Source organism: Cebidichthys violaceus, unplaced genomic scaffold (assembly GCF_023349555.1).
Source record: "Cebidichthys violaceus isolate CVI_PGR_0920_01 unplaced genomic scaffold, fCebVio1.0.p SCAF_42, whole genome shotgun sequence".
Taxonomy (NCBI): Eukaryota; Metazoa; Chordata; class Actinopteri; order Perciformes; family Stichaeidae; genus Cebidichthys; species Cebidichthys violaceus.
The window spans coordinates 2095611-2108970 of record NW_027176617.1 but is presented as its reverse complement, the minus strand read 5'-3'; the positions used below and the strand labels follow the sequence as shown (position 1 = coordinate 2108970).

The 13360-nt window shown below is 42.4% G+C and overlaps 1 protein-coding gene across 1 annotated transcript; it reads right to left on the bottom strand.

Moving 5' to 3' along the window:
* Positions 1-3593: 3593 nt before the first annotated feature.
* nobox (NOBOX oogenesis homeobox) lies at positions 3594-13360 on the bottom strand. The gene is made up of 9 exons (XM_068728585.1): positions 13230-13360; positions 10727-11478; positions 8856-9018; positions 8586-8692; positions 8211-8362; positions 7966-8102; positions 6816-7083; positions 4905-5221; positions 3594-4170 (listed from the first exon to the last, which is right to left on the bottom strand). The coding sequence occupies exons 1-9, from the start codon at positions 13261-13263 to the stop codon at positions 3722-3724; spliced, it is 2379 nt and encodes a 792-aa protein (XP_068584686.1). The 5' UTR covers positions 13264-13360; the 3' UTR covers positions 3594-3721.

The window sequence follows — 13360 nt, the reverse complement described above, 5'->3', positions numbered from 1 at the left end:
TGGACGAGCTTTACCTGCATCCGTAAGCATATGAGAACTATTTCACAGCGCCATGAAATTCATTACATGTTCATCCAGTCCACATGTTCAGAGTTATAAAGGTGGACTGATGAGACGTGGCCACTAAGAAAAAAGTGAAATGTGTCCAAACTGTGTGAAACCCCCGATTATAATGTTAGAAGGTCAGTTCCAATTTAAATGTAGGGCTGCTCACTAAAGATTTCTTACATTATGATGTTTCAATGACTCATTTAGTCCATCGTATGTCAGAAAATATTAGTAGGGTTACTTTTTATAACAGTCTGAAGATAGTTGCTTACAATAATGTAAAACATTGCATTTTTGACCTTCAATGACTCTGACGAAATTTATCTGAAACAATCATCAGACAGTTAATCGTCATTAACTTTGAATATAAATAGATACTCAAGTCCATTTTTAAGCATAAATGCCCAAAATGTACAGGTTCCAGCTTCTCGGATGCGTTTATTTCTGTGTTTCTTAGTTTTATATGATGATGAAATTAAAATGAACGTGTTCAGACTGTTGGTTGGAGAAAGATTTGAAGATCATCACTTAATTTACAATTTAAATTATAATGGGACTTCTTTTTTTACCATTTTAAAGAACGATTAATCAATTAATGGAGAAAATAATTGGCTTATTAATCAATAATTAAAAATGCCTTAAATTCAGCCATAGTGTCATCGATTCTCAAAATTGTTGACTATTAGCATAATTTTCAGAACCAATACAATGGTTTGACTTTCAAACTCACAAATAACGTTAGTAAATGTACTAGAACCCCAGAAGCAGTTATTTCTCCTTATCCAAATCCTTCTCAGGAGCAAACCAGAAATCTAATATAAAAACAAAGCATATTTGCTTTTTTACAGAAAAAGGAAATGTTCCTGTAAGACGTATTTTACTGCCACCAGCCAAACCACCGCGGGGAGCTCAATTTAGAGGATATTTATCACAATAGCACTGCCAGACCCATAGTGTAAATGGAAACAAGTCTAAAACAAACACATTCCCCCATTTCAGCCACACTGCATAGCATTAGGCATCTTTATACAAGGCCACATTCAAATAACGACTCTCAGAAATATACTTACTATCAACATGTGAGGTGAGATATTTAATCTCTGTCAAATCTGGGCCTTCCACAGTTTGCCTTCATGTTTACACAGCTTTACAACAGGCAAGTCTGTTCATTTTATCTGGTAAGTTGATGTTGTTTTCCCCAGCCTCAAACTCCCCCGTGTCCTCTGTTCCTTCAAATCCAACGCAAAGTCTATTTGTTGTATCTTTACCAAACAAACTAAACATCAGCACCCTAATGCCATCTGAACCTGAGACCCAAAGCACAGGAGGATCTCCAAACCATGTTTCAGCTTTGTTCCAGAACCGACATTATTACTTTCAATCAGTTAATTCAATAAACTTTATCCACTAATGTCAACAAACTCCATTACTGGACTGTATCAAAGCAGCGTGTGTGTGTGTGTGTGTGTGTGTGTGTGTGTGTGTTTGTGTCTCCAAACAGTCCCAGGGTTTGGAAAGACTGCGATGACTTTGTGTTTGACCACATCCATAAATACTGAAACAAGTTCCCTTTCTTCAAATCTCAGAATACTGAGCAAATATTGACACAGTGGAATCGGGGTGGACTAAAGCATCCCATACCTGTGCTTACACACACACACACACACTCTCTCTCTCTCTCTCTCTCTCTCACTCTCACTCTCACTCTCACACACACACACACACACACACACACACACACACACACACACACACACACACACGTGCCTCTGAGCACTCTCTGTTCACGACAGGGAAGTCCTGGAAAAATTAATTACAGAGTTAAACCTACATGAAACCCTCCTCAGTCACACATGCGAGCTCACCAACACATGAAAGTGAAGAAAGATGAAACGTACAGACACGAGAGACAGATACACACAGCGTTATGCGTCACATTAACACGAACACAACCAAAATCCAGTGGAGAAGCTTTGCTACACCGAGTTTGAATAGAGCTCTCACACTCAGGGTTTCATTCCTGACATGAATGTGTTGTGTGTTTCTTTATGGAAGAGAGTTTGAGAAATGAAGTTTTTATGCGCGTGTTTATGCTGCGCTTCTACTGCCAACAGTAACAGCTCAGTAGCCAGTGAGCAGGAAGAGAGAGGTTCATTAAAAACCCAAATACAGCAGTTACATAACCAACAGTTCTGTTCATCCCAGAACCCCCCGTGCTACAAACACTCCTCCCTCAGCCCCATCTTCTTCTCCCTCCCACGCCTGCTGGCAGAGCCCACCCATCATCCTCTTCTCCTCCCATAGCAACAGCTCATCTCGGCTCTCCTCCCTTGTTCCCAGACCGACACGCTGCCTCACTCCTCCGTCTCCCCCCCCTCCTTTATCTGCTCCCCTGGTCCCCGCCACCTCCTCCTCGTTCTCATCAAAAAGTTCCTTCTCTTACTCCCACATCATCATCATCCAAGCTTTACTTCAAACTTTACTTTTACATACAGCAGGACTACGAATCAGGAATATTAACTAGAGTTAAAACAAGAAAACTTTTTGTTTTACTTGCACTACTGAGAGCAAAAATGACACAATGGTCTCAAACGTCTTTTCTAGTCTCAGGGAAAAATGCCTTCAGCTCTTTCAGAGGCGGAGTTTCATACAGGGATTTGGTTTCCACAAGCATTTACAACAGACTTGCATACTAAGAATAAACAGAGCGGGGAGTGCAGTTAGTGTGGGAACACAGCAGATGGCAACACCAATTAAGGATTTGGGCTATATCAGTGATTGTCTTAGAAACCTCTACCCTAGAAACGACTCGGTCCCGTTTCCCCTCCATCGGATTAGTGACTGTCACACATCCCCCCGAGGGATGTCTGAGAAACCGACATGCTGTCAGAATAAATCCCAGCATGCGGTCGTCTCATGACGGAACAGTGCCCTCTTGTGGCATGACGACAGATTTGAAGCCAAATAAGCAGCATATCAGAGGTTCCCAACCTGAGGGCTGTGCACTGTTAACCAGGCCATGCGTAAACCATGTGATTGAGCAAACAAAGCTGAACAATAAGTATATACACATTTGGAGGTTATTATAGTCTATGCATTAATTTCCTTGGGTTTAATAAAATATGTCTCTCTCCATTTGTGCTCCAACTATCCTAAACTTTTCCCTCATCGCTTACTATCATGGTGAACAACCAGATTTTTAACTATACGGCTGATCATAAGCACACAAGGTAACTTGTTCATCACCATATTTCAAGGCTTATTGGTGTGTCTGCAATGAACACTTAATTAAAAATGTTCATGTTTGTGAACATGCATGCATATACAGATGGGGATGAGGAGAACAATTAAGCTTGGCTATTAACCCACCTCCCACGCCCTTCTCAGTCCGGCATGCAACTAAATTGTCTCAATAAAAACAGTCCCTGGAGCAATAATATGTTGCATAATAATATGAAAGAGACTGCCGATTTAAATCAAGAAAGTTAAATGCAAAAGTAAAAGGATTAACAGAACAATGTGCATTTATTGCAGCCAAGCTAATGCAGACCAAGCAGCTTACATTAATATTTCTACTGAGAACATCCTATTAGTAATACAAATACAGAAACACTCCATATTTACATTAAGGCCGATACTTAAATCGCACTCTCTCACACAAACAAACAAGTAGTCAAAAATGTATGGGGGAGAATTCGCAGTGGAAGTGGCTGTGAATCTCTCGAGGGCTGTCATACTCAATTTTGACACAAGGGGGCACCGGAGAGCTGTCTGGAGAGGCAGGGCTGACCTGAGAAGACAGCAGGGAAGCAGCCTTGGTTGGAGTGATCTCCGCTCTGAGGCGAGAGGGCCGCAGGGTGGACACAGGAGGGAGGACGGCAGTGCTGCTGGTGGAGGTGTGTGTGTGGGTGTGTGATGAACACTGGGAGTTTGCATGTGAGGACCCGTGGTCCCCCCGAGTGAAGAACGAAGGGGGAGGCAGGGTTGTGGAGGCGGGCGGCTGGTGATCTTGAGCACCTTCCAAGCTGCCGGGGTAAGTGGGAGGGCACTGAGCACGCTGCTGGATTGCTGGTTGACTGTACATGCTACCCCACGGGTACGACTGATACGCTGTGATCCCACCTGAGAAGGAAATACACAGATTCAACCAGAGATGTGAAAACTGAGCTGTATTAGACGTAATGCAGCTCAGGAGCAGGACCACACCTCAAACACCCCTCTTCCTGTCATATTTCTATAAATGTCTACTTGCCCTGTATACCCGTTTGTTCCCATTTATCTGTGCCCCTACAAGACTCCCCCCTTTTTCTCTCCCATTGATCCCCAAGGCGTCTGCCGAGCCCAGGAGCTATTGTGTCTCTTCCCCAAAGCCTTCCCCTTCCCGCAGTACTCATCCTGCTCCACCATTCTCATCTGCCAATCTTTACTCATACGCTTCATATTCAATAAACACTTTTACTGGGGCGCCCCGGTGCTTGAGTGGCTAAGATGAATACTATGTAATTGGAGCTTTCATGTTTGATTTGCTACATGTCTTCCCTCTCTTTCCCCATGTGTACAGTCTAGCTCTAAAGTCACTATCAATAAAAAATGAAAATGGCAAAATCATTTTGTTTTTTAAACGTATTGCATATTAGTTAATGTGGTCCTTGATTGAGAACCAAGTTGGCTTTTTGGGGGCATTCAGGAGTCCAGAAGTAAAAGTCTTCTATGTTTAGTGACTAGCAGCTTGGTACTTCCAAGGCATGGATGGATATAAAATGCTTCCAGTTGAATCATCAGTGTAAAAAGATGAATGACTACATAATAAAATATCTGGTTCTTTGAAAAGAACAAACCCTCGACTGGAGACTCACCATGATGACCAGCCGACTGCAGCAGGATTTGCCCGGTGCTCTGGGACTGGAAGTAAGCGTGGCCTCCGGTGGAGTAGGTCACCATCCCAGTGGAGTTTCCTCCGGGGCCAAAGGTCAGGTAGGAGGTAGGGTTGGAATCTGGAGGGTTGGGGGTGAGGTAGGGGGAGGGGGTGAGGTAGGCCATGCGGGGCAGAGATGATTGAGGTTGGTGCTGGGGCTGCCCGGAGGAGTAGGAGGTCTGCAGCTGGTAGGAGAGAGGGTTGTTCTGCTGGCCTGAGGTCAGGTAGTCCAGCTTCTCCCCAAAGTCAAAGAGAGAACTGAGGACAGAACAAAGAAGAACTTGGTCACACACACACACACACACACACACACACACACACACACACACACACACACACACACCTACCTATAAATATCTAGTGTTACTACAGAGATACCTCCATGGTATATATAGTATGTACTTGGTACTCAGGAACGTTGCATTGCACGTAAAGTGCTGAAAGCATTGTGACGAACAATAACTATCCACAAAAGGGGAGCCCAACAGTAAGAATTTGGTAGCCTTTGATAGATACAATCATTATTTTGTCACTAACATCAGCCGTCATCAAAGCACCCTCTTAAAAAGGGTCAGTTCAGCCAAATTACAACAAGACTTGCATCTTATGGTTTCACATCTACGGTCTCAATCGCTGAGACGGCTCGATTAGCTACAGAGATTTTGAAAAGGTGCCCATTGGCACTACAGGGGAAAGTTGAACTTGTCCATGTAGCTCAACTTCATGCAATCTTCTTAACAAACAGCGAGCAACAACCAGGCAAGAGTCAGTCTTGAGCCAGTACTTGTTTGAAAGACAGCCGAAACTGTTGCCGAAACTGCTGCTGCGCCATTGTTGTTTTAACACAGTTTCAACAACACATGCTACATTAAAAAGAACAGCAAAAAAACTTCTCTATTTGCAAAACAAGAAATAAACAACTTCCTTGTGTGTAATATATGACAGGTACATCAGAAAAAAGAGTCAGAGCAGAGTATGTGTGCTTAATTTCATGCTCAGCTCAAAAAACACACACACACACACACACACACAAACACAAACAGCTTCATAAGAGGCACACATACAGTAGTCTGTGTACTACTTTGCATCTGTATGTGTGAGTCTAAAGTCATGCTAGCAACTCTGTGAGGCTGTATTTATGCACAGGTAAATGCAAACATCAGCATGCAAACACACACACAATATGAGAATGTTAACTGATGTTCACTGGGTAATGCTTATCATGTTCACCATAATAAATAATAGCATGTTAGCTTTAGGTATTAGGTATCATAGAGATGCCATTCGTCTTTCAGGTATTTGATATGAAAACACAGCAGACTTCTTCCAATAGAGTGGAAGTATTAAAAATTATATTTCAAAAATATAAAAGCAACATTGTTTTTCAGACAGAATGTCACAGTTCCTCTCCAGAACATACTGTCAACTAATTAAGAAAATGAACTATTATTTTTGTTGATAGTAGTTCCAAGGACAATACCTTATTTTGTAATTTGTGTGAACTGACCCTTTAAGTCTCTTAACAGCAGGATTAGAACATGTATTGATATTCATTGTTTGTTTTTGTATCATCTTGCATTGGGGGATTTTAGTGTTGTGATACATAATTGTAGTCAAACAAAACATTTTGAACAAAGCAATTACTCTCAGCATGATTTCTCAAATATTTAAGACCAGCTGAATCCGACTCCCCACTATTACAGACACTATCTAAGGCATCATTATCCCAGTATTTCACAGGATCTCTGCTCCTGTCTGCAGCCTCTGTCCCCCTGTCATCTCTAGTACTCGTTGTTCCTGTTCAAATCATCGTCTAGTATTCATGTCGCAGTCTGCTGTGAATCGAGCTGACCTGGTGTCATTCTGCAGAGACTGGGTGTCTCGGTGTGCCAAGGCGGAGTCTCCCTCCAGGGCATCCAGGAACAGAGGTAGGGTGTGAGCCAGGCTGTTGAGGAGAGGCGGAGGTGGAGTTGGGTTGGCGGGGTTGTAAGCCGTTGTGAAAAGGGGGAGACTGGCTCGACGCAATGGGGGAGGGCTGTGCATGGGGCGGGGGTGGTACTCTGCCAACCCCCCCTGAGATGGAAGCTGGTGCTGGCCCACATCTCTCACTCTGGATTGACCTTGGAGATAACACACCGAGATAAAACGTTCAATCTCAACATGCAGGGTGAAGGTCCACTGAGTTTAAACCTCAACTCTTAAAGACTCTCACAGCATCAAGTTATTGCTTCCTCTAAAGAAAACACAACTGAAAGTTGTTCAAACTACTAACTGTAATTTATGGTGTTATAAAGCAACTAATTTGCCTATTAATAATAAACAGAGTTCCAACTTCCCGCTGCTTCAGTTTAATTGTGCAAAAACAGAGATGAGAAATATTTTTGGGACTTTATATCAGCATGACGAACACACAATTGTTAGTAATTTATTTTCGTCTATTTGTTATGTAAAAATATTTATTAACTGAAAATTGTTCCCAAGCAAAGAATATTTAACCTTTAGCTGTGGAGACGGTACCATTTACTACTTGACCATATTTCACCATTTAGCAAACCCTGACTGACAAATCAGGTGTTGTGGCGATGTAACGCAGGGTTGTGCGGCGGTGTGCGAGTGTCACTAATGACCCATGAACATCAAGCGACTGGACTGAGATTAACGTCTTTTGTCCCCTCATTGTTGGGCTATACAGCTCTGGCTCGCCAGTGACTGTGGGTTGCGTTTCTCCAAAAGTTGATTCTGTTTCAACTTTTCACCACGGGCCGCTGCGTTTTTTGTAGGCTGCCCCTATGGCCCCCACCACCAGTTAAAGGCACTACCCAGATTCAAATGAATGGGAAGACTGGTGTTTTTGCCACAAATGCTAATTTGGTGTGAATGTAGAAGTCAGGGTCAGTTCCTCAGAAACCGAACTTCTGTTGAATAGTAATTGTGGAGCACAATGACCTCATAATGAGCAGTACATTTTGAATAGTTGTGTAAATGCAAGTGGATTTCAAAACCTGGGCTGTTGAGGCTGGCCAGCAGGTTGCTGTAGGAGGGCGGAGTCTGGTTGGACAGGTTAGGAAAAAAAGGTGCTGCAGGGGCAAGCTGGGGCAGCTTAGTGGCAAAATGACTGGAAAAACAAGGAGCTCCCTTACTGAAAAAGAGGAAAAACAGAACTAACTATACTTCATACATCAAATTATGTTTAAATACAGGTAATTTGCATCCTTTGAAGGCACACAGGGGGCTATAACTGTAATACCTGTTGGGTGCCAGTGTGGGCAGAGTGGGATTGATCTGGTGATGGGGGGGGCTGCTGCTGCTGCATCCAGCTCTACTCGGTTTGTGTTCAACCCTTGCTGTGATGGAGCGCTCCACCTTCCTCCACTTAGCCCGGCGGTTCTGAAACCAGACCTGGTTCACAGAATGTTGCAGAGGGAGACAATGAAATGGATATCAGGAAACATGACAGAGGATGGTGCAGGGAAATGGAAGGGAACTGGATGAGAGGGGAGGTGAAAGAAGGGAGTGAACGTCAAGACAGAGGGGGACTTCATTCCCGGTTTGCTAATTATTCTTTCTTCTAGGAGCCACATCACCGAGCAAGCAATGTAAAACAGTCATGGAAATGTCTAACCATAATCCTTTGAGGTGTGACACCAACTGAAGCAGCAATGACTTTCCTCTTCTCTGCGTCGGGATAGTGGTCCTCCTGGAACAAGGCCTCTAAATGGTTTAACTGATCTGCGCACGCGCACACACGCGCACACACACACACACACACACACACACACACACACACACACACACACACACACACACACACACACACACACACACACACACACACAGTCAACTATTTGCATAGTCAAATCTGAACACACCTGGACAAACTGAGTTTGGTTACCAGTACTGTAGAGTGTTCGGGTTTTCTTCTTCGGTGCAGGGGGAAGCATGCAGCTGTCCACAGTTTCTAGTCCTGGCAGCAGAGGGAAGCTCGGCGCGCGGCCTCGACCCCTGCTGCTGTAGCGGATGGAGCGTCGGGTGGAGTAGAACTGGGTTATCTCCATCTGCCGTGAACCAGATAATCATTTCATCTCAGTCAAATTCAATAAGGTAAATACCGTCTCATTTACCGTATATTTCCTTTAAAAAATATTATTTTCTCCCTGTTAAGTGTCAATAATCACATTTATTTAAAGCTGAACACAATGTTGGATGTCAAAAAGTCCAAAAGCCAACAAGGATGTTTGTCTGCCAAACCACTGCTGAGGTACACCGAGAAGTGCACAGTGTGAAGTTTCATTCCACAGAAAGCAATGCAACAGTGATATTCTGGAAGTAAAAGTTGGTTCACGACTTCAAAAGAGAACTAATTAATTTCCAGTTTTGTCTGTGTGCTCTCATATGTGACACTGACATGTCTATTCTCTGGGGCTGCAGGTAATGATTCATTTTCATACTTAATTGATTGTTTGGTCTAATAAATGTGAGAATAATATAAAAAATTGCCAGTGTCTTCAAATTGCTTAAATTGTCTGAAACCCAAAGATGTACCTTTCTGTAAGAAAAGAAACAAATCCTCATGTTTGGGAAAGCTGGGAAGGATAAAGTTAATCAATTATCAAAAAACATGACCATTAATTTCCTGTCAATCATTGAACAATTGTTTCAGCTCCACTATACTTACATTTTATTTGTCAGGGCTCTCTGTATTGGTTAGAAAAGCTGCATCCAAACCACCCACATGCAACATGATGCACTCACAAGCTGTGATTTTAGGATTTAAGTTTGCTTTCCTCATTCATTTTATTTAGTAAAGAGTGAAGTTGAGGCTCAAAATCTGGGGAAATTAAATGTATTGCTATTGCTCAGTGTTGTCCATGTGTATTTATCTATAATCGTGTAGGTAAAGTCTCTTTCGTCTGCTGATGTCACACTACACCACATGCTGAGCCAAATATTCAAATCCACTCTGCTATTTTCGCAGCTGCATCATTAATATTGCAGAAGGTTGTAGGTGTGCATGATTCATACATATTACACTGTAATTATACATGACAAAAGGACGTATTATTAGAAAAAAGAAGTCTGATAGTATGGAAGTCTATAAGAAAATGACCCTACTTCTCAATTGATTTATTCCCTCAGTAAACATTGTAAACATGAGTTTATGGTCTCAATCACTAGTTTAAAATCTTATTCAGTACAATATGATGTTCATTTAGGAAATGATGGTCTCATTTAGAGTACAATAGAGCATAAAGCAGGGTATGCTTTAGGGCGCGGCTACCTTGTTATTGATCATGACGTAATCTGGTCTGGGAGTTGTCCCTGTTTTTGTCTTTAACCCTTTCACAGTGTAGTTTCAGTTCATGGAAGTGAATTCTAACATTTTGGTTGCTTAAAAATGTCTCATCAAGCACTCGGTTGTACTTAGCTCCACCCTCTCATCATTTCTGGTTGCAAAAAACCAAGACAGCGACAGCCAAAATGGCAAAGCAGAGTTAAAACGGCAGTTGACAAACCAACAGATGACGTTACGGTGACTACGTCCACTTCGTTTATACTGTCTATGGTGCTCGCGGTTGTTACTGCAATCAGCACATCACTACTGTGCAACATGAGTATGACAAAGCTGTAGGAGTACAAGGCTAAGTGGAGTACTCTTATAAGTGAAAATAAAGGGGGAAAGTGTGGTTCTGTAAACAAGTTCAGGTACAATGTTGCTCACTATAAGTTCACAGTGATTGATAAACCGTGACAGTCTATTCTCACCTCAAGCGGCTGTGGGCCCTGCTGGTGGAGACTGTGAGGTAGAAGAGGGCTGTGGGGCCTTTTTGTCCCGTGAGGCTGAGGAGGTGCAGGTTGGATGGAGACTGGAAGTTGTGAGGAGTACAGCAGGGGAAGAGGGGCCGGAGGGCAAAATAGCCCTGCCCCCCCACAACCGTAGACCGGATCAGACAGGTCACAGCTGTTCATCAGTCCAATGGGAGGCTCCGACAGAGACAAGCTCTCCTCTGAGTTCATCGCTGACACCTCCTCCATTTGACTCTCCTTCTCCTCCTCAAACCGCTCACTAATCTCCTTTAAACTTTTCCTGTTTCTCACTCGCTCACTTTGCTTCTTACCTCGCCTCTTCCTACTCTTTTTCTTCTCGTCTCTCTCCTCTAGACTTTTAGTGTCTTTGTCCTCTGGCTTATCAGCGATTGTTTCCTTGATGTTCTCAATCTTGTCGTCTTCCATCTGCACCTCCTGTGCCTCCTCCGCTCTACACCTACTCTCTGGCTTCACCTGATCCTCCTCTTCTCCCTCTGTCGCCATCAGTTGCGTTTCTGACACAACAACTTTCTTTTCTTTCTCCTCATCCCCCTCTTCTCGGTCTGCCTCCTCTCCGGCCTCTTCATCTTCGCTCCGATTGAACACGTCCTCCTCCTGTCCTTCCCTTTGCCTCCTCCTCCTCCTCTTCCTCCCTTGGTAAATCTTTGTTTCCAAATCCTCCAGTTCCTCACACAGAAGGCGTGAACAGTCTGCAATGGAGTGAAGTGAGAGTTGTTTTTACTTTTGTCCAGGTTCTGTACAGCCATTGTCATTTAGACAACATGGGGTCGGTTATCAATACTCGGTCTCTAAAATACTTTCTATTAATCAAAACCAGACCTGGAGAAGGTTAATCGCAATCGTATGACTTGTACCAGAATGCTGTAGCCAAATTTTTAACATGGACTTAGAGGGGAACCCCCCCCCCCAACCAAATTACCTTCCAGTACTGACTTTAAGGTTTATTGATCTGCCTTGGCCCCGCTGCACCATAAGTAAGATATGTTTAAAAGATAGGAACCTCTCATTTATCTCTTTTATTCTTGCTGTAGTCTCGATTAGATTCTGATTACGTTTTATCCAGTGTATATAATTTGATATGTTCTGTAAATATAGAGCTGAGAGGTCTGGAGTTAAGTCTCTCAGGCAAAAGAAATGACAAAGGTGGTCTTGTTTTTTTGAGTCTCAAAAATGTTTGTGGTTCTGAACCTTTTGATATGACGGCTCTCAAGACCAACACCAGTTCTTTATGAGTCCCTGTTTAAAACAAATAAAATCATATGTATAGCATTTTGGTATAGGCACCTTTGACACAGAAGTATTCCCATCAAGGACTTTAACAGCCAACGAGGTAATGTCTTCTAAAATTTGAGGTTTTAGGGGTATTTTTCAGGGGTTACATTACCTCGGGGGACTACAAACAACACTTTAAAGAAACCTTTCACATGGAGGGTAAATTATAGACTGATTAAAGCATTATTAGACTCAGTGTTTGTTTTTTAATTTTGACTCTTAGGCTAAACATAAATTAATTTAATCTGGAATTATTTTCATGATCTATTAATCTGCTGATTAGTTTGTCTATTAATTCATTCATTTTTTGGTCTATAAAATGTCAGAAAATAGTAAAACGAAAAAATGCAATTTCCCTACAGCCAAAACTGACTTTTAAAAAAAAATCCTTGTTTTAAACCAACTGTCCAAAACCTGAAGATATTCAGTTTACTGTCATAGAATACTAAGAAATCCAGAAAATAACAAAACTATAATTGCCATTTTAGAGACTTCATGGGGCATGTGTTAGAGAAGACATGAGCTCATCACCTATTTATCTAAAATCCTGTCTTTGGCCATATTTGCAGCTTTTTAATAACAGCTAATAAAGAAACACTTTATTCCATTTTATTTGACTTGTATCAGTGAATATAGCTGAAGCTATAAGCACATAGATTATTTAATTTGAAAAAGTGCCTACGATGTAAGACATTACTTAAAATGTTGGCGTTATATCTTTCATATTTCATGAGTCATGCGGTGACCTACAGGTTCAATAAACCTGATAAACGTCATCCTCGCGACGAGCTGCAGCCTGCAGTGACTTAATTAGTTTCCCAGCTGTGCAGCGCCTCGAGCCACCTCACCTGACCGCTAATTAACTCTGAGCAGCTAGCTGCAGCTAAACTAGCTAACCTGTCCCCGACTACAAACACCGGGTCGTGAATGTTAATAGCCGAGTTTTAAATTCTTAAATTGCCTCAGTGGACTTGAGCAGCAACGGGAGCTGCACCTCACTGGAAAGGTAACGAGCTTTAAATACACCCAGGAAGTTTTTTAAAGTCGTTCAAAGTTTACAAAACGACACAGAAGTTCAGTAAAGAGAGTCTCGAGTCTACAGGGGAAAATGGCCCGAGCCAGCCAATAAACCAATAAAACAATTAAAAGGCAGCCTCAATGTCCTTACCAAAATCTTCAGCTACGTCACAGTCTTCCTCCATTCCGACAGTCAAAACCAATAAACTTTCACTAATAATCAATTAAGCAGCACAGGGTCACGAAGCGATTTGCTCCTGGACCGGAGGCTAATGAGGTTGA

Bases quoted from the DNA above. Each gene is read 5' to 3' on its own strand.
- nobox (XM_068728585.1), bottom strand. From the start codon at position 13,263: ATGGAGGAAGACTGTGACGTAGCTGAAGATTTTG. The intron at 8,103-8,210 runs GTATTACAGTTA...CCTCTTTTTCAG, and splicing joins CCCACACTGGCACCCAACAG to TAAGGGAGCTCCTTGTTTTT. The intron at 4,171-4,904 runs GTGAGTCTCCAG...TTTCCTTCTCAG, and splicing joins GCAGTCGGCTGGTCATCATG to GTGGGATCACAGCGTATCAG.